The sequence below is a fragment of the Lampetra fluviatilis genome, chromosome 79, assembly GCF_964198595.1.
Source record: "Lampetra fluviatilis chromosome 79, kcLamFluv1.1, whole genome shotgun sequence".
NCBI classification, from domain to species: Eukaryota; Metazoa; Chordata; class Hyperoartia; order Petromyzontiformes; family Petromyzontidae; genus Lampetra; species Lampetra fluviatilis.
In genome coordinates, this window is record NC_136353.1 from 1,476,183 (window position 1) to 1,501,126 (window position 24,944).

Below are 24,944 nucleotides of genomic sequence, written 5' to 3' on the forward strand. Positions count from 1 at the left end.
AGTGAAAAGCTGCTGCAATAGTGATTGGGGTTCGCGGGAATGTGGTGGAGCGATTCCTGGGCTTTGAGCCTATTGAGAACCACACTGGTAAGAGTTTAGCAGATTGTGTGATTTTGATGGTGGAGGGCCTTGGGTTGGACCTCTCAAACTGTAGAGGTCAGTCATATGATAATGCAAGAAACATGTCAGGAAAATACAATGGGCTACAGGCCCACCTGAAACAAAAAACACATCTGATACAACATGTGCCTTGCGCAGCGCATTCACTTAACTTGTTGGTGTTAACACCTTAGACGGCAGTAGCCCAGAGGCTAACGAGTGTTTTTTACATGTTGCAATCATTGTACACATGTTGCTGTTCATCCACACACATATGGGGGAAAGTATTTCGGAAGACAGATGTCAGACTGACATTAACATCACTATCCAGTACCAGGTGGAGTGCTCGGGCAGAGTCAACCAAGGCACCGTGGAAAAATGACACCCACATTAGAGAGGCCTTCAGTGGTATGTGCAATGATGATAATGAGAAAAGAGATACTCGAATTGAGGCCTATGTGCCAAATTGAAAGGGCAGCCTTAAATGTGACAGGTGTCTCTCAGTCACGTAAGCACGATCTTCAGCGAAAGAGGAAACGCAAAATATTTGCATATGAGAGCTCAGAGCCAGGTCTGACACATGAGGGGAGGGAGAAGTTCAAAAAATAACATTTGTATTTGGTCATTGATAAGCTAGTGGCATGCCTTGAACAATGCTTGGACGCTTACAAGCATTTGACCAGTCTCTTTGGAGTTCTGTTTATGTCAGATCAGGTGTCTAACAGTGATGTCATAGTGGAAAAGGTAAATGCACTCACCACTGCATATCCATTAGACCTGGATATGAACTTTGCCAACAAACTCATCCAATTCAAGTCTTTCATGTCTGACTCTGAGGGTGACAAGTGGCCAACTAAATTGCTTGAGACGTTGCAGACACTTAATCTGCAGTCAGTGTTCCCCAATGTTTTCGTGGCACTTCGGATTTTTCTAACTTTGCCAGCGACAAACTGCCAGGGTGAGCGGACATTATCCCTTTTAGGCAGACTAAAACATTTTGCTGCGGAGTAGCATGTGCCAAACACGTCGCAGCTCATTGTCACTTATGTCAATAGAGTTAGACCTTGTCAGACAGCTGGATTTTGACGATCTAGTGGATTATTTTTCGAGGAGGAAGGCAAGAAAGACACCAATATAGGAAAGGGGGGGGGGGTGCCTCGAAGAGACATGTGCCCAGGGGCCTCACGGGACCATGATCCGGCCCTGTGTACAGTAAATAACCATCACTGGCGACACAAAAGGCGGTCAGCTTTGGTGCTTGCCACACCCACCCCTTCGCGTGCTGTCTCAGCCTTAAAAGGTGATCGCGAACGCAGCATGCCCCAAGAGTCAAGTGAAGGCCATACGTGCCAGAGGTGCTACGTGCTCCCGCTGTGACCACGAAGCCGCTCTTCCAGTTCTCTGGAATGTGCGTACACAGAGTCGTGACTTCACGGGCAGCTCAGAGGATCCTGGCGACTGACAGTTTCGCGAGTGGAGAAGCGGCCAAGCTTGTTCGACTGCTCTGTTGTGCGCATGCAAAGGTATTTTTTAATTTCTAAACACGAGACATATACTATTTTATTGAAACGTAGATACACGTGGCAAAGTTCTATAATTCATTATCCTGAATGGAAATTGCCGTATTCATAAAAAGTGAACCAGAACCACAATACTTTGTATTTGGCAGTACAGTAAAACCTCTTCATTTGCTGATTTTTCCTTTGCGCAAGTCGATTGTTCGCGATGCTACGTTTGTATACAAGTTTAAATTTAAATTGCAGTCGCGGATTGTGACTCCGTATGCCTGCATCCAAGCTATTTATCAGTTGTGCCGAGAACCACATACTGATCAAGTCTCTTTGTTTCTTGTGGCATTTTCTTGCCTAATTTTTGGTGTTTTTAGCTCCACCATGGTGTCGAAGGGTCAAGTGAGTGGGGGAAGTGAGCTCAAGAGTTTACCTCAAGATGTAATAACTTTTACTTCATTTCGAACAACACCATCACCATCATCACACCCCCATCATCATCCAAGGTAAATAAAACTTAGAGATTTCTTTATTATATGTTGCTGTACTGTGTGTGTTATTATATATTTGTATAATTGTACAGTTGAACTGGAATCGTTGATTCATTTGCTATTAAGATACTGCTGAAGTTTTTAAATGCCCTTTAAACGCCCGTAGAAATAATGATGACAAGAATGATGCCTCCACGTCATTTCTGAGAAATGCAGCAAAGTTCTGGGCCACTGATGCCCAGTCATTGTCAGGTATTGAACATTCAAAAGTGTTCCTTCTGTCAACAAGGACATTATAAAGGTGATCATCATAAGTTATCTACATGTGATGCTGAAAAAAATGTGAGAGACTTAGCCACTAAAATACAATACACTGAGCCTTTAACTAAAATTGGAGGAGATATAGGAAAAATACCATTTGAAATGGCTTGTAAAATTTATAAATATGTATCGCAGTCTAATTAGGAGCAAAATCAAAGACTATCAAGAACAGATGGAAAATTAACGAGTCTAGAGCATGTGCAGAGCTCACCAGCGCCTCTTTAAGTTCACTAACCATCACTCTGTGGATCGGCTCCAAGATCTGGGCTTCAAAGTCGCCAACAAGCCCAGACTGAAAAGACAACTGATTCGATGCTTTACAGAAGCTTAGCAACAGTATGATGGCAGAAACACTCTTACCATTTTTTAAAAAGTAATTAAAACTATGCGGAGAGTATCTCTAAGAAAGCGAGACTTGACTGAAGATGCCGTTTCTCTCACTAAAGCTGTGTTAATGTTAATAATAAAGTAATGCATATTTGAACTTGAATGCTTCAGATGCTCTGATGACTTCGCTAAGAGGACTCCCTGCCCTCAATCCTCAAGTACATCCTTTCAATGACTCCCAATGGCCTCAGATTAAAATAACAAGACATACGAGCATCCCAGAACTACCTCACCGTTGGTCAGACGATTATCTACAATATAAAGCCATCTGAATCAAATGTACAAACCAGGCATCACTCAGCAAAACACAGGAACAGGGTTTCCAGGAGAATGCCATTGAAAATCGCACGAAAACAATGCATGGTACTATCAGGAAGAACTCTCTCACTCTTTGTAGGAACCCAAAAGTCAAGAAAAAGTCAAAGCTGAGTCAAAGGATGAAAGTGCTTCAGATTTGTGTTGCCTAATTTGGCCAGCTTTACATTTCCAAGCAGAACTGAGACGCGGATTTCATGGAATTCTTTGCTCATGAGATACAGTGTTTCCCACGTTTTATTTCCGACTCTGGCAAGCTCAGTTGGCCAATCATGAGTTTTGAACTACTACAATGTGTGGAACAGCAAGGAAAACTATCCTGGAAAACTGAAAATACCATGAACATCCTCACCTGGAGACCGCAGCACAGATGTGTATACGCCTTGGCAGCGTTGAAGGAAAAATAACTGCAATACGAAGCAATATAGACCCCACTTCTTGAGAACCCCGCATAACACACAATACCTGAACGATGACGGGTGAGCAGGGGGCTGTATAGAGATGACTGGACCACAGACACCAAATTACTTTGTCACAGTTTGAGTGACTGTTCTTCCCAGGAAATAAAAAAGGTAGTTGTTTTTTTATATCCTTATCCTTTATTTGGTCATACACCCTCCCTTCTCCCGTCTCCTTCCCCCCTCCCCTCCCTTCATTAACCCCGACCATTGTCCGGAGTGTTGTAGGGAAATTAACTATGGGTACTTTAAACGGACCCCATTATGGAGAGAATTACTAAGAGGGCGCGACCTCTGCTCAATAATTCCTGCGTACGAATCTGTATAACCTCTGTTCTGTTTGAGTTGCGGGTTCAATAAAAAATATGTTTTTTAAATGTATAAACACCTGAGCCACCTACAACCTTTGAATCTAGAGTGGTGCAGTCCTTGTTCATTGTCTGCCCATTGTGTACAATTAATTTAAGCAGGACAAGAGGGTGGAAATCGTGTGGGACAGTTACATTTTTGGCAGTTTAAAATAGTCCCCTCGGAATAAAGGGAAATAGGTGTGCTCAGGAAAGTGTCACGTGATACAACATTGGATGGACTTTCTTTGCGACCTACTGAACAAGCGTGAGCTTTTCTGTTACTGGCTTCCAAGGTTGTAGCTGCCACATGTCAACCAGAAAAAGCGACATACATCATAGAAGGAGAGTCTGTAAAATCCATTGGTCTGATACTCCCCATGTGTAAATGCAATCACGTGGAAGCTGATACCTTGATTTCTAGCGGCGTTAACGACGAACTGGAACACGGTCTCGAGTCTCTGTTTATCTATGCCTCCTCCTTCACCCCACCTGCATTGACGTCAGCAGGACGATATTTTATGTGCCTGTGCTGGTGGTGCTGATTGGAGTCGCGACGGTGGCGTGCTTGGTAGCACTGGTGGTGAATCGCACACATGAGGCTCCTAACAACACCAGTGAGTGCTTGACACCCCGCCCTCCCCCCAACCCCTCTACCACCACCATGATCATTATCATCATCATCTTCATCACCACGTTCACTACTTAAATCAATACGACCACCACCATCGATCACTAACGCCACCGCTACCATGCCCACCTTCACCACCACCGTCACCACCGTCATTTCCACAACCATCAATACCACCATCAAAATGATCCACACCCAGCATCATGATCGGCATGATTACCAGCACTACCATCACCCAGCATCAGCACCATTACAAGCACGATCACTACTGTCATAACTAACCATTGGCGCTTTGTGTCTCCCCAGCCACATCTACCTCCACGCGCTTGGCTCAAACATTCCATTTGGCCTCCTATTACGGGGACCACATGGTCCTGCAGAGGGGACCACGTGGCGCCTTCGTGTGGGGGTTCGGGAAGGCAGGAGCCGAGGTGGTCGTGAGACTCTACAATAGGAGCAGGGACTTGCTACAAGAGCACAGGAGCAACGTGTCGGCAGGTCTCTCTTTCCACCACGCTGCTACCTCGAGCCTCCTTATTCATGAGCGACGTAAAAACGATTATTTGCGGCACCCTTGTTGGTGTGAGGCCCGGAGCTAATTTATCATTGTTCTTCCTGCCCCGCTGGAGTGCCCTTATCCTGGGGTCTGAGTACTAAAGGTGTCAAGAAAATTAAGTGGGATTGGGTAGGACGCATGGCTAGTTGGACAATGTTAAAGAATAATCACGGCGTGGTAGACAAAATAATGTCCAAGAGGATGAAATGGAGTGACTATTTAATTTAATGCGCAGGTGCTAGATGGATGTTTTCATCACAAAATCATAAGAGGCGGTGGTGGCTTGGGAAATCCTTCATCCAGTAGTGGTGTGCCCATGGCTGATGATGATGATGATGATAAAAAAAATGCTGTCAAGAGGCAAATGTGCTTACCAATGTACTACATAACCAGCTCCCTCATAGCCAGTCCTTTCACACAGGCGTTGTTATATTTAACCTTTCAGTTCACCAAAGGGCACACCCTGTTCACAAAGCGCCAAGGCAGCTGGACACATGATACGAACGCAATAGTATAGTGCTCATTTATTCAGTGCCCTTTAGGCAACCATAAAATAAATAACCCCAATGTGATACATGATATATATATGCCTCTTTCGCAAGAGCGACCTGGGTTATTAATTGCAAGTGAACTGGGTCACGAAGCGAAGGCAAGCGAAAGCTTAAGTTTAAAAAGCTCAATTATTAATCAAGGCCCCGTGCGTGATCAAATATTTTGTTGCAGCACACCGCACTCCAAACCCAGCGACCCGAGTTCGATTCCCACTCATGGTCAATACCAATGATGATTATTATCTGAACCGGTGCTGGGCCTTTCCGAGGTGGACTCGGCCTCAAAGAGTATCTGGTGCAGTGAGTAAACAGCAGCACTGGCAACTGGGCGTGGTTCTGGCCAGCGACCCCCTCTTGTGCCGTGTCAGTGCTCACTAACAACACTTGCCCAAACAGTCGCTTAAGGCCTACTGGTTTACCGTGCGGTGGTGGCTATGCATGCCTGTAATCTAACACTGTAGAAGATTGGTGAATGGGAACGACAGTGTCGCGGTTAGCGCTGCACTATGAACCTAGCGGCCCGAATTCTATTCCCACTCACGACCGCCACCACCATTGACGATTATCTGAACCGGTTTGGGCCTTCCCTAGGTTCACTCAGCCTCAAATGAGTACCTGGTCCGGTGTGTAAAAACATCGCCACTGGGGAGACAAAGGCGGTCGGGCGTGGTGCTGGCCACCCACCCCCTCGTGTGCCTTCGTAGGGGCTCGCTAACAGCACTTGCCCCAACAGTCTGTTAAAGCTTATGCGGGACGTCTTTGTCTTTGTCTAGAGTCACGGACGTGGTCCGTGACCCTGGACCCCATGGATGCTGGGGGGCCGTTCTCTCTCAATGCCACCCAGTGGAGCCCTGTGGAGAGCGGCCCTGGGGGGGGAGTGGCATGGGCGGAAGTTGTGATCAGCGACGTCTGGTTCGGAGAAGTTTGGCTTTGCGGGGGGCAGAGCAACATGCAGATGACTGTGAAGCAGGTGAGCAGGTTTCTCTTCGTCCGCCACTGCCAGTCAGCAAATCCCGACCACCGTCACCCTTCCCCATCCCCTACTCATTAGGCTCATTCTTTGTGGAGGCTGACGCCCTCGCTGGGCAGATGGGGCGCGACGTCTGCCTCCTCCACGCCCTCCTCCACCACGTCGATCGGCTCCCGCCGTGTCTGCGCAGATGTTTGTAAATATATAATAACTAGCTCTACTACCCGGCTTCGCCCGGGACTTGTATCCACCACGGCCGGCCGCCTTTGTCTCCCCAGTGGCGATGTTAATACGCCACACCAGTTACTCGTTTTGAGGCTGAGTCCCTCCCTCACCACTCTCCCTCCCTCAGCACTCTCCCTCCCTCACCACTCTCCCTCCCTCACCACTGTCCCTCCCTCACCACTCACGGCCGGCCGCCTTTGTCTTCCCAGTGGCGATGTTAATACGCCACACCAGTTACTCGTTTGAGGCTGAGTCGACCTAGGGGAGGTTCAAATAATCTTGACCGGTGGTGGCCATGAGCGGGAATCGAACTCGGTTCGCCGGGTTGGTAGCGCAGCGTAGCGTTAACCACTACACCCACCGCTCCTCACACACGACACACGCACAGACACACACACAGACACACACACATAGACACACGCAGACACACACAGACAGACACAGACAGACACACACACACACAGACACACAGACAGCATGCTAAGCACTACACTACCGCTCCCCACACACCACACACGCACACACACAGACACACACACAGACACACACACACAGACACACACACACAGACACAGACAGCACGCTAAGCACTACACTACCGTTCCCCCTACACAACACACGCGCGCGCGTCCATAGGTACACATACACGCGCTTGCTGCAGACAGACACTACTTTCAGGGTGCGTACGGCAGTAAACGACTGCAATAATAAAGCGGCAATGCTGCGCGAGGAAGGCCTTAGACCTGCAACACATTTGTGTAATGCGAGCGTAAACATACAAACACATAGAAACACATACACACACATACATACACACAAACACATACACAATACACACACACATACATGCAGACACACAGACACACACATAACACACATACATACACACACATACATACACAGAAACACATACACACACATACATACACAGAAAGACATACACACACATACATACACACACACATACATACACACAAACACATACACACACGTACATAGACACATACATACAGACACACAGACATACACATAAACACATACAAAAAAACGCACATACATACACACACATACATACACACAAACACATACACACACATACATACACACATACATACAGACACACAGACATACACATAAACACATACACACATACACATGACCCGGCTTCGCCCGGGACTTGGATCCACCCCGCCCGGCCGCCTTTGTCTCCCCAGTGGCGATGTTAATACGCCACACCAGTTACTCGTTTGAGGCTGAGTCGACCTAGGGGAGGTTAAAATAATCTTCACCGGTGGTGGCCGTGAGCGGGAATCGAACTCGGTTCGCCGGGTTGGTAGCGCAGCGTAGCGTTAACCACTACACCCACCGCTCCTCACACACCACACACGCACAGACACACACACAGACACACACACAGACACACGCAGACACACACAGACAGACACACACACACAGACAGCACGCTAAGCACTACACTACCGCTCCCCACACACCACACACGCACACACACAGACACAACAACAACAACAACCGCCATTCGCCACTAAGTGGCGGTGACGTCACCACGACGCTTGTGCCAGGCCATGTGCACCTTGAGGCCACGTGAAGTGTCGAACGCCCGCTGGCAGGAGGTCACGGGGCAGACCCAGGTGCCACGGGTCGACTGACCGAGATGACCGAGATGACTGGCTGATGCACCACCTGTGCCCCCTACTGTACCAACTTGCTGTGCTTTAGCCACCCGGCGCTCCGCTCGTTGTTGTGAGCGTCGCTCCTCCGCCCTCCGTTGTTGTTGGAGGGCGACTGCCTCCAACTGCCCAGTAGCGTCCTTCACGAGCCTCCTCCACAGAGGCCGATCTTGACACCGCTGGTACCAGTCATCGGCAAGTCCACTCAGCTCCACGTCCTCCTGTACCACATCACTCCATCTCTTCTCTAGCCCGTGCCGCGCCCGTTTAGCCCCCTCGATCCGGCCGAACAAAAGCTGTTTAGGCATGCGGTGGCTGGGCATGCGGGCTACATGACCCAGCCAACGCAGCCTTGCCTGCCGGAGGAGCTCACTGATGGGACTTTGCCCAGATCTTTCAAGGACTTGTGAGCTCCTCACACAATCCAGCCTGGTTAAACCCAGGATGGATGGTAGGCAGGCCAGCCTAAATGTTTCCAACCGGCGAAGATGCTCCACTAGGGGGGTCCACGTTTCACAAGCGTAGAGAAGGGAGGGAATGACCGTGGCCGAGAAGACCTGAAGCTTCGTGCGGAGCGACAGACCAGGTAGCTTCCACACAGCGTTACGCAACCGATGAAAAGATATTGCCGCTCGACTGATTCTGAGTGAGACCTCTGCTGATAAACTGGAGCCGGTCATAAGCACACTGCCCAGGTATGGGAAACTCTCCACTCTCTCCACAACTGCCCCATCACCAATTGGGAGTTGTGGGGGTGGAGTGTCCGATGGTACAAAATACCCAGGCAGGTGCTTAGTTTTGGTGGGGCTGATGGTAAGGCCCCACCTCTTAGTGGCACGCTCCAGTCTCAGCAGCAGCGTATCCAACTCCTCTTCTGAATGAGCAGCTATTACCAAATCATCGGCATACATAACGTGGTTGACCAATAGGGAGCCATCCCTTGATCGCACCCGGGCGTCGATCAGCCTCCCATTATATCTGTACCAAATGGAAATTCTCCCGGTACAGCTATTGAAGGCTTCACGAACTACGCAGTCGAAATAGATGTTAAATAATGTGGGAGCCAGAGGACATCCCTGTCGCACCCCAAGGTGTACAGGGAAAGGCTCCGACTCCCGGCCACGTAGTTTTACCCGGGCCCGCTCACCATCATGAAGGTCCTTAATGATCGTGAGCAGAGGGTCAGGGACTCCGAAAGCACGAAGAACAACCCAGAGCCCAGTCCTACTGATGGTATCATAGGCCTTGACCAGGTCAATAAAGCAGAGATGTAGGTCTTTTTGGAATTCCCTACACCTCTGCTGTAGCAGACGGACAGAAAATATGGCATCTGTGCAGGACCGCCCTTTCCTGAAACCGCATTGGGGCTCCGCAAGCCTCTCCTCAGCGTGCCTAGCAAGGCGATGTTGAATAATCCTTGCCAGGACCTTACCCGGCACACTGAGGAGTGAGATGCCCCTGTAGTTGTTACAGTCGGTACGGTCCCCCTTCTTAAAGAGGGGGACCACCAGGGCATCCTTCCAGTCCTGTGGAACTCGTCCAGTGGTCCAGACTGTTGTTATGATGTCATATAGGGCAGTCTGTGCACAAACGCCACCCTCCCTCAGCATTTCGCTTGGGAGATCATCTCTGCCCGGTGCCTTCCCTGGTCTCAGACTCCGGATCGCCCTCAGTACTTCCTCAACAGCTGGCACCTCAGCCAGCCACTCACAGGGGGTGACCTCTTCCAATATTTGAGGCACCGCAGCCTCAGCAGGGTTATCTCCACTTTGTGCCATGATGTTTTCCTGGCTGAGAGATTTTCCCTCCCCCAGAACCTCACAGAAATGCTCAGCAAATCTGCAAACCTGTTCCTGGGGGTCAGAGATTGGATCACCGTTTTTTCCTCTAATGATGGTAATAGGTGTGGCGCTGCAGGTTACTTTTTTGATGGAGTTAAATAGTGATTTGTGATCGCGGGCCACTGAGGCAGACTCCATCTCCTCAGCAACCCGCGACCACCACCCATCCTTACAGCGCCTTACGGCTCTCCGAACCTCCGAGCGAAGGCTGCGGTAAACCTCCTCATTCTCTGACGTGGGATGCTGTAGGCGATGAAAGTGGGCCTGTCACTTTTTCTCAATTAACCTGAACACCTCCTCTGTCAGCCAGGGTTTCTGGGGAGGTCTGGACCGCGTACCCAAAGCAGCCATTGCAGCTGCATGAGTCACAGTCTTAAACCTCGCCCATTTACCCTCGACATCAGGTGGAGTGGGGGACGATGCCAACCCCAGCTGCAAGCGATGATGAAATTCTCGCTTGCAACTTTCATCAGCTAACTGAGACCAGGCCACTTTTGGTTGGAATGGGATCCTGGGTGTACACCCACCACCGGAGTGGAAGAATGGCAGGCGCATCTTACAGATGACTAGTCGATGGTCAGAGGGCAGATCAGCTCCACGGTAGGTCCTGGTGTCAAGGACATGGGCTCGCATCCGCTGGTCCGTCACTATGTAGTCCAGCAGATGTTCTTGCTTGGACCCGGCATGTATCCATGATGTTGTGTGGATGCGCCGATGCCGGAAGAGCGTGTTGGTAATTACAAGCCCATGGGCTGCACAAAAATCTAGCAGCCTCCTACCGTTATTATTGAGCTGATCTGGCCCATGCCTTCCAATCACTCCAGACCAGGTGCCAGCATCATGACCAACTCGGGCATTGAAGTCACCCAACAAGATGACTCTGTCCCGAGTGGCCACTTTAGCCAGCACCTGTGACAGGAGGTCATAGAAAGCGTCTGACTCATCGGCTTTGCCTGCATCCCTCCACGAATGTTCGTCTTCGGTGGGGGCATAAGTAACCACGACCACCACTCCTCGCCTCTGATTGATGGGAAGGCGAGCCCAAAGTATCCTGGGGCTTACAGCTTCCCACACCTCACCGCCACGCTCCCACGCCCCCTTCATTCTTTTGTTCAGAAGAAGAGCCACACCCTGTTGTTTGGCAGTCTCCTGCCCCGAGTAGAGGACTGTCCACCCCTCATGGTGGCAGGAGCCAGAACCGGTCCACCGGACCTCCTGAATGCCACAGAGATCCAGGCGGTACCGGTCCAGCTCCCGACAGAGGAGTGGCAGCCTCTCCTCCGCAGTGAGCGTTCGAACATTCCACGTGGCCATCCGCAATGGTTTTTCGTTGTTTCTGGAGGAGCCCCGAGGGTGAAAATTCAATCTCCTGGCTCCGCCAAATGGGGTTTGGCCAGGAGACGTCATAAAAGCCTGACCCCCCGGGGCCTCCGGCACAAGCTTATTAATTACAGGTTTATGTTTAATTCGTAGTTTAGTGGTGGTTAATTGAAGGTGGAGGGGTTACCAGCCCCTCGCACCCGTCCAGAGCCCCCGTTTAGCCACTGTGGTGGTCACAGACGCCATGAGGGGAGAGGCCAATGGGCATTGGACCTCCCCCCACAGCACTGCCCACGACAGTGTTGCCCGTCCGGCACCGCGAGGAGGTAGGAGGTTGTTTTGCCAGACAAAGCACACACAAAACACAGACACACACACACAGACAGCACGCGAAGCACTACACTATCGTTCCCCCTACACAACACACACGCGCGCGTCCATAGGTACACATACACGCGCTTGCTGCAGACAGACACGACTTTCAGGGTGCGTACGGCAGTAGACGACTGCAATAATAAAACGGCAATGCTGCGCGAGGAACGCCTTAGACCTGCAACACATTTGTGTAATGCGAGCGTAAACACACAAACACATAGAAACACATGCACACACATACATACACACAAACACAAACACAATACACACACACATACATGCAGACACACAGACACACACACATAACACACATACATACACACACATACATACACAGACACACATACACACACATACATACACAGAAAGACATACACACACATACATACACACATACATACAGACATACAGACATACACATAAACACATACAAAAAAACGCACATACATATGTAATGTAGTAACTCGGCGGGAGACGACTTCACGGGTAACACACTCTTTATTTTATCAAACTTGGTTACAGGTGACTAACACCTACTTTATATCTCGGGTGACAAACACCCACTTAGCTACTTGGCGACTAACGCCCACTGAGCTACTCGGATGACCCACATCCACTTAGTACTCGGGTGACAAACACCCACTTAGCTACTTGGCGACTAACGCCCACTGAGCTACTCGGATGACCAACATCCACTTAGCTACTCGGCGACTAACGCCACTGGGCTACTCGGATGACCAACATCCACTTAGTACTCGGGTGACAACCACCCACTTAGCTACTTGGCGACTAACGCCCACTGAGCTACTCGGATGACCAACATCCACTTAGCTACTCGGCGACTAACGCCACTGAGCTACTCGGATGACCAACATCCACTTAGCTACTCGGCGACTAACGCCACTGAGCTACTCGGATGACCAACATCCACTTAGCTACTCGGCGACTAACGCCACTGAGCTACTCGGATGACCAACATCCACTTAGTTACTCGGCGACTAAGTCTTCAGCTCCGTCTTCGGGTCTTCAACTGGGTAACTCTCCCCGAGTGCTCTCGCGCGTCCCCATTTATACCCCACCTGCGGACGTCGCTGCGAGCACCCACTTATTCGACCAATCGCCGGGCGCTGGCTACGATCCTCTTTTCCCACATCTCATCGTGCCTCACCACTCACTCCGCGCCGCCCCGTCATCTGTCACTCCCGGCGCGCGCGTCCACACCACGCCCACAACGCGTGCCCAACCCCGCACCCCGCGCCGCCCCGTGATCCATCACTGTCACAGTCGGCGCACGTCAATACCACCACTACATCACCCCCTACCACATAGCTCGCAGCCGCCCCGGCTGCTATAAAAATATACAAACCCCCCCTGTGTGCCCCGTAACACAACACAACAACAAGAACAACAACTAAGCTAACAACACAACACGACGCGAACACTACCATCCGCAACCCTCAACCAATGCCACCGCGACAATAGAACAATATATACAAACCGGCGAGTGACAATAGCAATGTGTATGCAAAAAAAAGAAAATAAATGGAAAATTTTTTTTTTTTCTTTCGACTCGTGCAGTGTCCCCTTTTCTTCCGAGCGTCCCTACAACGGGACATTACCCCGGCAGAGGGGAACACCGGGCGAGCTCGGTGTAGAGCAAAAAACGTCTTCATGAAAATTGTTGAGACCTAGCCCGAGTCCGCCTTGCCGGTCCGTCGTACGGCACCAGACGCGGTTGAACGTCCGGTGGTGCCGGCGGTTCAGGAAGACATCGGCCAGGCATCGAGGACTCGTGCGTGCCCCGGGGTTCAGGCTCTCGACGGTCAGCAGCCGTCAAGCCCGAGGCACCTGGGGGTGGGTCAGGTGGAGACACGTGAGGATCAGCCTGCGACACCTCCCTCCCCGAGTCGACGGTCACATCACACGCCCGGTCGTCACGGCACAGAACGGGGTCACACGGTGCCGCATAGGGCTTCAGTCGGGAGGGGTGCACATACCAACGGCGTTTCCCCCATTTAATCTGTATACTCTGGGGTCGTGCAACCCGCACAATTTCCACCGGTCCCCTCCAAGGTCTCAACAACTTGGGGGACGTAGCCAACGGTGCATGTGGACAATGCAGCCAGGCCTTATCGCCTGGTTTCCAATCATGCGTATGCACCCTCCGCTCATGCAATTTCTCGTTTGCAATTTGCCGCGACCGCGAATTCAACCTTGCCGCCTCCCGCGCTTCAGTCAATTTGGCGATATTAAATTTGATGTGGTCTGCCAATTTAGATTTTGCCCGTGGCTGGGAAATCCCCAGTTGGACGTCCACGGCCGGATCGGCCTCCCGCCCGTACATAAGACAAAATGGGGAAAACCCCGTCGCCGCATGAGGGGCCATTCGATAGGCCGCGAGTACCCCCGGCACCTGTAAGTCCCAATCAACCTGATCGTCGCAGACCTGTTGGCACAACATAGACGTAATCGTCCTGTTCAGACGCTCAACCATCCCGTCAGTCTGCGGGTGGTAGGGGGAAGTACGCACTTTCTTTGTACCCAACAGGTCGCACACCTCGCGCAACAAAACGCTCGAAAAATTCTTCCCTTGATCCGTCAGCAAGCGTTCGGGGGCGCCCTTGTCCAACACATAACCCTGGACAAAGGCGTCCGCCACCGCCGCAGCCGACTGGTTGGCGAGCGGCCATGCCATAGGCCATCGGGTGAAGTATTCCACGCCAACCAGCAGGAACCTATTTCCCCTTGGTGTAACCGGAAAGGGCCCCAAGATGTCCAACGCTACCAATTCGTTTATACGCGAAACCTGAATGGATTGCAGCGGTGGATTAGCTGCCAATGGTGGCGGTTTCCTTTTGGCGCACCCTACGCATCCCTTAAGAATATTCGCCACGTCGTTACCCATCCCCGGCCAATAATAGTCTCGCTGGATTAGGGCGAGCGTTTTGTGAAAACCCAGATGCATGAGCCGTTCATGAGCTGCCAGAACAACCCTACCCCGCATAGCAACAGGCACAACGAGCACGTGACGCCGGGACATGTTGTCCCACCTCATCAAAAGGCCCTGTCTGCACACCCAGGAACCGACCCGCGCCTCCCCTTCTTCGGGAGCGCCAACTTTCCGACGCAGCGTAAGTAGGGAGCTGTCGGACATCTGGAGGCGGCCCCACTCAATGAGGGGCAACGACAACAGCGAATCCCTCCCCGTGGGGGCGTCCTCTCCCGGGGTGTCAGTGGCGGCGAGCGCAACTCCCGGGGTGCCGGCGACCGGGGGTTTGCACCGCGCTGATCCCAACAAACATGTGCAGTCCGTGCACGGCGGCAACCGCGACAAGGCGTCCGCGTTTGAGTGCCGCAACCCCTTGCGGTAAATCGTCGTGAATTGGTAGTCTTGAAGGACCTCCAACCATCGGGACAATTGGCCCGATGGCTGTGCCACGTATTGTAGAGCCGCATGGTCCGTCCGGACCGTAAAATGACGGCCGTAAAGATACGGCCTGAATTGCTGTGTAAAAAACACAATGGCTAACAATTCACGACGAGTTACGCAATAGCGTTGTTCTGCGGGGGAAAGAACCCTACTACCGTAGGCGACCACCCGTTCAACCCCCCCGACCACCTGTGAGAGCACCCCCCCGATACCCGTATTGCTGGCGTCCGTGTCAAGCAAAAACGGTTGTGTGAAATCGGGGTAACACAAGGGGGGAGCCTGCACCAAAGCGTCACGGAGGGGAAAAGCTGCGTCCGCCAAGGCGAGTAGTGCCGTGCGGTAGGCTAGCGTCGTTTCCCCAGCCACCTTCCGCCGATCGTAGAACTGGTGGCGACACGTGGAGGGCGGCCCGAACACCTTCGCCATCAGGTGTAGTGCGGCCTGGAGCGTAGAGCGGGACGACCTTGCAGCAGATGTGAAGGCTGCAAGCGCGTCGTCGTCAAGCATCGCTGGCAACGCACGCAGGGCAGTGGTGTCGGACCACCCCGACATCTCCTGATGAGCGAGGAACCTTCGTTGGAAGGCTCCCCAGTCGCCCCCATCCGCCTTGAACGCCGACAGCGCGGGCAATCTTTGCTGGAGGACCCGATCGTCGTCGACGTCGGAGAGATTTTCCCGCGCTCCGCTGGAGTTGTGTAAAATGTCGGCTCGGTTGTCAGGCGCAAAATGGAGGGCTCCGGCGCGCGCCGATGACGTGGGCTGCGCTGCGCGGAGGTGTCCGGCCACGTGGCGTCCGCCTTTCCCGCCAATCGGTGGCGGCCCCCCAAAAACGGCGGCAACTTCCAGACTTTTGGCGCGAAGCGCCTTTTGGCGGGAATCCTCCAACGTCGCTTCCTCCACGACCCCCGCAGCCGTTTTTCCGCTCGCCGGAACGGAGATGTCGGCCAAGACAGCGGCGGCGGCGAGTAGCAACTCCGCCAACCGGGAGTGCGCGTCCTGGAGGCTGGTGTCGGAGGCAAGCGGAGCGTCGGCCATCACCGCGAAGTGCTGCATCGGCGGCAACTCCTCGTCCTCTACTCCCGAGGTCGGTGTCCCCGGTACGCCGTCGTCATCCCGACCTCGCTCGTGGGTACGGGTAGTCTTCCTTGTGTCCATACTTCTTGAAGACAGGTTTACTTCTGACGCCAGTTGTAATGTAGTAACTCGGCGGGAGACGACTTCACGGGTAACACACTCTTTATTTTATCAAACTTGGTTACAGGTGACTAACACCTACTTTATATCTCGGGTGACAAACACCCACTTAGCTACTTGGCGACTAACGCCCACTGAGCTACTCGGATGACCCACATCCACTTAGTACTCGGGTGACAAACACCCACTTAGCTACTTGGCGACTAACGCCCACTGAGCTACTCGGATGACCAACATCCACTTAGCTACTCGGCGACTAACGCCACTGGGCTACTCGGATGACCAACATCCACTTAGTACTCGGGTGACAACCACCCACTTAGCTACTTGGCGACTAACGCCCACTGAGCTACTCGGATGACCAACATCCACTTAGCTACTCGGCGACTAACGCCACTGAGCTACTCGGATGACCAACATCCACTTAGCTACTCGGCGACTAACGCCACTGAGCTACTCGGATGACCAACATCCACTTAGCTACTCGGCGACTAACGCCACTGAGCTACTCGGATGACCAACATCCACTTAGCTACTCGGCGACTAAGTCTTCAGCTCCGTCTTCGGGTCTTCAACTGGGTAACTCTCCCCGAGTGCTCTCGCGCGTCCCCCTTTATACCCCACCTGCGGACGTCGCTGCGAGCACCCACTTATTCGACCAATCGCCGGGCGCTGGCTACGATCCTCTTTTCCCACATCTCATCGTGCCTCACCACTCACTCCGCGCCGCCCCGTCATCTGTCACTCCCGGCGCGCGCGTCCACACCACGCCCACAACGCGTGCCCAACCCCGCACCCCGCGCCGCCCCGTGATCCATCACTGTCACAGTCGGCGCACGTCAATACCACCACTACACATACACACACATACATACACACAAACACATACACACAGATACATACACACATACATACAGACACACAGACATACACATAAACACATACACACATAGACATGACCCGGCTTTGCCCGGGACTTGGATCCACCACGCCCGGCCGCCTTTGTCTCCCCAGTGGCGATGTTAATACGCCACACCAGTTACTCGTTTTGAGGCTGAGTCCCTCCCTCGCCACTCTCCCTCCCTCGCCACTCTGCCTCCCTCACCACTCTGTAGAGGACGTGAAATTTGTATGAATTTACCTCAGAGTGGCGTGGTGGGTGTCGAGGCCTAGCACCGTGCAGAGCCTCCCGCCTCGCCTGATTTTCCCACCCGGCTGACACTGGGTACGGGTGCCGGTCCCCCCCCCCCCCCCCCGCGCTATTAAAAATGGCGTCCACCCCGCGGCGAAAAGTTGCTACTCGTTGCCAGGGGCAACCGCCGTCCAATGAAAGCGGCGAAGGCGTCGCTACCCGTTGCCAGGGGCAACCGCCGTCCAATGAAAGTGCGTATGGTCCGGCGACACACACACACACAGACAGACAGACAGATTCACGATTGTATATATATAGATTTACCACGCGGCATAGCTAAATAATATTGTTTAAACATAATTTCCGCATGGCTCCTAAGAGCTCGCTTAGAGGTATTGAGTACCGACTCTCTTGCATGTTGTTTTACATGCCTTGAAGTCGCTGCGTGGCTTCTTGACAACAAAAACTAATTCTGTGCAATTCTTGTTTTAATGGGAGTGGTTAAGAAGGGGTAGGGGTTGTGATAGGGGTAATGATAAGAGGAGTAATGGGAGTAGTAATAGAGGTAGTGGTATGGGTAGTGATAAAATAAGTGATAGGTGTAGTGGTCGAGTAGTGGTCGGGGTAGTGGTAGGGGTAGCGATAGGATTAGTGATAGGGGTAGTGGTAGGGGTAATGATAACAGTAGTGATATGGGAAGTGATAGGGTTAGTTGTAGGGGTAGTGATATAAGTAGTGATAGTGGTAGTGATAAGAGTAGTGATGGGGTGATGATAAGGGCAGTGATAGGGGTAGTGATAGGACTGGTAATAAAGGTAGGGGTAGTGATAAGAGTAGTGATAGGGGTGGTAATAGGGACAGTGATAGATACAGTGATAGAGGTAGTGATATTATTGATAGGGGTAGTGATAGTGATAGAGGTAGTAGTAGTAGTGGTAGGAGTTCGGGTAGCCCTAGTCGTAGCTTTGAGGTGGGGCAGGGAGTAGCAGTAGGATGGGCTAGGGCAGAAGAGATGGTGGCTGTTTTAAAGGAGGAGCAGAATCTGCAGGTTGTTATAGTGAACATGTTGTTTTATGTGCAGCGAGAGTTGTTCCAGTGAAGAGGAACTAGAAGGGAAATGGAACGAGAACGAGACTAGGCACAGGGCGAGGGAGTAACAGAGAGGGGCTCGAGAGACTTGGAGTGAGGAGGGCGGGATGGAACCGAGAAAGAAATGAGACAAGCAAGATATAGTGTGATAAGACCATTAAATGAATGAAAGTAAATATGCGGTAATTTGTTCTGCATTGCCTGCAAGGCGCCCTCGCGTTTGTGCTGGCATCATATATGCAGGAGAGAAATCTTGCGTAAAATAAATCAGATTCACTCGCATGTAATATTACATGGTTAGTATCTATGTAGTGGGTTCGAATTAGGTGCACACACACGCAGCTTGGAGGCAACACTTATATATTAAACGGTAAGTAATATAACACTACATGAGGTGGTGACCACCTTCCTCAACTCACTAACACTCTGGAACGCGACACAGACTGGACCAGGCAGGCAATGGCCTGCCTGGCCCAGGACGACGACTCGGGACTTGACGACCGATGATGTCTTCACTTCGGAGTACAGTACAACAGCCTCGCTCTGCGTTCACACCACGCTTATATCTGCTTTGGCGTGGCCGGCTCCGCCCAGGCGTGGCTGGCTCTGTCCAGGCCACGCCTCCCTTCCCAGGCCACACCTCCCTTCCCCCACCTCTGGGAAGGTCCGGATCCCTCCACCACGTGACCCCCCAAGCACCCCCTTGGGCCCCCAGCCCTCGTACGGGCCGACACAGTAGTGACCGTTCTATGTCACTACATCACCCCCCCCCCCCCTGTATAAACACACAGCCGTCCCCGGCTGTAACACAACTGTGAAACATCGAAAAGGTGTGCCTCCGAACCAGCAACATCAATAAATAACCGGCGACCGATAAGAAATACAATCACGTAATATACACAGAATCGACGAGGGTGAAAGGAAGGAAACCGCATAGAAAATGGGGAATTAACAACAAATATACATGAAAACTGGCTAACCCACTTACGCTCCAGCACAGCCTCCCCGTGAGAATCACTCATGCACCGACATGTGAGTGTGGCCATTGGAACGACGGCGTAGGCAAAGAGCAAGGAGTCTGAGAGGCATGTAGAGCAGCCAGTCTTCAACGAGTCCATGTGGCCGGGCCTGGGGAACCAGAAGCGGCCCAAAGGGCACGGCCCCTCCCCGCAGGAGTCAAGAACAGGAGGAGCAGGAGTAGCTGACGCATGCTCCACTCCCTCCCCCCCCAGTCCGTAGCCGGTCGGCATAACCGGCGACTCCAAGGTGCCAGGTAGATACTGCCTCCTGTGACGAGAAACAAACCCTCCTGAGGCATCACTCAACGAACACTCGCCTCCGCTCTTCGGACATGACAGTCACCCAATAGCACCCCCCCCCCCCCCCCGCCTTTCCGATATGGCGTCTCCATCCTAAAACCCGCGCACGTCGGCCATATCGGGGGGGGGGGGGGGGAATTTCCATGTTACCACCCCACCGCCTTTCCGACGCGGCATCGCAACCAGTAGCACGCGTCGGCCATATCGGGGGGGGAATTTCCATGTTACAACCCCACCGCCTTTCCAACGCGGCGTCACAACCAGTACCACGCATCGGCCATATCGGGGGGGAATTTCCATGTTAGCACCCCACCGCCTTTCCGACGTGGCATCACAACCAGTAGGACGCGTCGGCCATATCGGGGGGGAATTTCCATGTTACCACCCCACCGCCTTTCCGATGCGGCGTCACAACCAGTAGCATGCGTCGGCCATATCGGGGGGAATTTCCATGTTACCACCCCACCGCCTTTCCGACGCGGCGTCACAACCAGTAGCACGCGTCGGCCATATCGGGGGAGAATTTCCATGTTACAACCCCACCGCCTTTCCGACGCGGCGTCACAACCAGTAGCACGCATCGGCCATATCGGGGGGGATTTTAACCCAGTCTTTCTCCAAGACTCGCATCGCAGCATATAGCTGTACCGACCGAGCTGAGACGACCCATCGTTCACTTACTGCACAACATGCACGCTAACAACTGAGGGATACAGTCCCAACGTAACGGGACAACTCCACCTGAACACTACGAATCTCCAGCCCACTTTTTCAACGCGCCTCGGAGTGTCTCACTCTCCGGGCCGTCAGGTCAAGCCATCAGACACAGCATGACGGGACCACACTCTCTGAGCCATGTGAGCGCACAGCCCACTAGGCTAGACAAACCACGGAGTGTCTCAATCTCTGGGCTGTCAGGTCAAGCCGTCAGACACAGCATGACGGGACCACACTCTTCTGAGCCATGTGAGCGCACAGCCCACTAGGCTAGACAAGCCACGGAGTGTCTCGATCTCCGGGCTGTCAGGTCAAGCCGTCAGACACAGCATGACGGGACCTCAATGTTCGTTTTAGACACGCAACTCTCACTGGGCCATCCTGGTCAGGATCTGCGCCCCAAGATAAGTGACAGCCAGCACCACAATTCCAAATCCCTGGCAGCATGTCACCATCGCAATTTAACACCATCACAACACATAGAATTTGAATTATGATCCCCCACAGAACTGATCCAATGCCGAACAGGTACGCACAATTTGTGACGATCCCGAATATTCAATGGTCACAACAATACACCTCACATCCCGTATCCGTACACATCATCTCTGAGACTCGCATTGCAGCATGCAGCTGTACCAACCGAGTGGAGAGAGCAACGCAATTTGACGGCAATTAACGGAAACGCACCCCCGATCAATGTAGAACACAAGGGGCATTCCCGCACAAAAGACATCATCTGTGCAACAACGGACAGGAACCAACCAGTGAGTTTGAAACAAACCGAACCTGTCATTTCAAAATCCCCTTCAACATTAACCATGGGACTCAGGGCATTCGAATTTTGAGAGCAAAAAAACTAGACACAAACCCCGAGAATCGCCGAATTGATTAATACAGTATATGCAGTATACGAAGTTCGTACAGTCAATCATTTGGCGCAATGCTCCATACGGTCTGTACATTGGCAACAATGACGATCAAAGTTTCTGACAGTTACACATGACAATCACGAGCGAAACTCCATACAGTATACATAATAACAATGGCGATTTCGCAACAAAACGACGTAACAACACGAGTCATTAACACGGCAACCTACAGGATATCAACGGAGCTCGGGACACCAAACAACGAATTAATCATTAACTACACCCAGAAGATACCGATCTCGACGTCGTGATTAACAACACTGTTACAAGCAGACACCCGCATGGAAGCCGCGTCAATTTATCACGCACACAACCGGACGAACACGCTCCGCAAACCAGCGAGTTAAAAAAAACACCTGCGATCGCAACCCGGCACACGCAAGATGGGTGAAGTTATTATTATTTTTCTTGGGTGCTTGTCATGTCACGACTCGCCTGGCGACTGTGAATAACGGAGGGTGGCAAGGTGGAGCACTGGGACGGCCCGAAGAATCTTTCATGGTGAACACGGCCTGCTCTTGCGAACCCATCCACCTCTCGCGCTCGAGCAAAAGACTGGAACTCCCCCTCTGCAGGCGTTGATGTCGGCGGGAGCGGCATTTCGGCAGCAGGAGCGGTGTTTTGGCGGGAACCGCGACCCGACCAGCCGCCGAGTTGGCGGGAGCGGCGTTTTGGCGGGAACCGCGAACCGACCAGCCGCCGAGTTGGCGGGAGCGGCGTTTTGGCGGGAACCGCAACCCGACCAGCCGCCGAGTTTGCGGGAGAGGCGTTTTGGCGGGAACCGTGCCCCGACTAGCCGCCGAGTTGGCAGGAGCGGCGTTTTGGCGGGAACCGCGCCCTGACCAGCCACCGAGTTGGCGGGAACAGCGCCACGATCAGCCGCCAAGTTGGCGGCCCCACCGCGTGGCCCGCATGCCCGGGCCTCCCCCCGCCAGCCCCCGCAGAGACGACGGTGTCCTCTCCCCGCGGCTCCATCGCTCCGTTCCCGATGGCGGCGAAGCAGCGGTGCGATGCCAGTCCCACCGCTCCGCGTGCAGCGCCATCTCTCTCTCTCTCTGTCACCGGGGCTGCCATCCCCGGGGCTGTCCGAAGGATGGTCGTCACACCATCCCCGTCGTACGAAGGCGTCCAGATGAGTTTTGTATTTGTTTTTCGTGTGCCCATTTTACTTCCCTAGGATAACACCTAGCAATATTTATATTTCCACAACTTCTGACGCCAAATGTAGTGGGTTCGAATTAAGTGCACACACACGCAGCTTGGAGGCAACACTTATTTATTAAACGGTAAGTAATATAACACTGTACATGAGGTGGTGACCACCTTCCTCAACTCACTAACACTCTGGAACGCGACACAGACTGGGCCAGGTAGGCCATGGCCTGCCTGGCCCAGGACGACGACTCGGGACTTGACGACCGATGATGTCTTTACTTCGGAGTACAGTACAACAGCCTCGCTCTGCGTTCACACCACGCTTATATCTGCTTTGGCGTGGCCGGCTCCGCCCAGGCATGGCTGGCTCTGTCCAGGCCACACCTCCCTTCCCAGGCCACACCTCCCTTCCTCCACCTCTGGGAAGGTCCGGATCCCTCCACCACGTGACCCCCCAGGCACCCCCTTGGGCCCCTAGCCCTCGTACGGGCCGACACAGTAGTGACCGTTCTATGTCACTACATCTACATGGTTTCTTCATACGAAAAGAAAATGTGTTTGCCGCGCGGCATAAAGAAATAAATAGACGATCGTTTGACTGCATTTTCACACATGGTGCCGAGCATTCGTCCAGTGCTATAAGTGCGGGGTAAACAATTTACTTGTAACACTCGCACGCATATTACCATACATTCCTCAGAGTTTCGGCGAACTAAAATGTTTGCTATCGCTAAAATAAATAAATATACATCATAAACGTTTTTTTGGGTTATATCGCATAAATTTTAATGTGTAATTTACCCACTATCCGACAGAGCCAATAAGTAAGGGTTTCCACGTCAACAAAACGTGCCAATTAGTTAATACTTCAGCACACCGGTCTGTTGGAGAGTAAACCCATGACATCTACAATTTGAGTAAGACATTTTGCTGGAAATTACAACCAGTTTCATCAGGCGATTTGCCACAATTGTGAAGACATATTCCTGTTTCGGTTTTAAATAGAGTAAAGGGGATGTCATCACTGTGAGCTATCAGGTGCTAAAGCCAGAGTGGAGTTAATGTTGTCATATAAACTACAATATGCCGTATCTATTACCTGTTGGGTTAGTCACAGTGAATAAACATACAGTGGAAGGCTTTTTGTGTTCAGTTTAGTTTGTTGTCCTTCCAGATACCTCCGATTAGCATGGTCGGCTACGTACTGTTCCAAAGAACTTCAACATACATATGTAAGAAAGCTCCTTGCAGACATCCATTTTCAGGGTAGTAGAGCTTTATTTCTCTGAAAGTATATACAGTCCGAGTGTAACGACTGCCACACTCATAATTGCTATGGCTATCTTCAGCCCCGATGGTTTCCACCAAGTGGGTTCTCGAACAGTCAGCCCCAATGATTTCCAATTAGTTGATCTCAAACAGTCAGCCCTGAAGTCGTCCACTTCTGGTCGTCAATTAGTCCCCGAGCAAGCACCCCCGCAGGCCTCTCTCCCCCTTATATACTCGCTCAGCCCTGCCCCTATTGGACAGTGGCCCTCCCACTTTACTGTAACACGTGTCCTTAATTAAATAATGATTACAGTGCCGAATGGCCACCTGTTTCCAACCATCTTGTACAGTCCCCTACATAACACCCCCCCCACCCCCGAAAAATATAGCCGGCCTTTTTCGCACGTGTTTGTTCACTGATCGCGATCTGCCAGACTTCGCTGTCGTGGCTTCGCAAGCTTCTTGCAACCTTTCTAGTGGCAGCCTGAGGGAGGCCAGACACCAAACCGATTTAGCAGGGAGGGCTACCAGTTGGTCTTCAATAGTCAGCATCAAAAAGAAAGGGGAGAACCTAGTCGATGCATGTGGCACTCTACGGTATGCCCCTAGGATGTGTAAGTCCCA

At 52.1% G+C, this 24,944-nt stretch overlaps 1 protein-coding gene across 1 annotated transcript in view; it reads left to right on the top strand.

The window, feature by feature from the left end:
- The first annotated feature begins 1,573 nt into the window (after positions 1 to 1,573).
- The window catches only part of LOC144953629 (sialate O-acetylesterase-like), a 47,995-nt gene continuing 24,624 nt past the window's right edge, over positions 1,574 to 24,944 (top strand). The window contains exons 1-5 of the mRNA XM_078884217.1: positions 1,574 to 1,622; positions 1,985 to 2,113; positions 4,437 to 4,543; positions 4,864 to 5,055; positions 6,438 to 6,634. Of these exons, the coding sequence (XP_078740343.1) occupies positions 1,615 to 1,622; positions 1,985 to 2,113; positions 4,437 to 4,543; positions 4,864 to 5,055; positions 6,438 to 6,634 (633 nt within the window). The 5' untranslated portion in view covers positions 1,574 to 1,614. The remainder of the gene's footprint in view (positions 1,623 to 1,984; positions 2,114 to 4,436; positions 4,544 to 4,863; positions 5,056 to 6,437; positions 6,635 to 24,944) is intronic.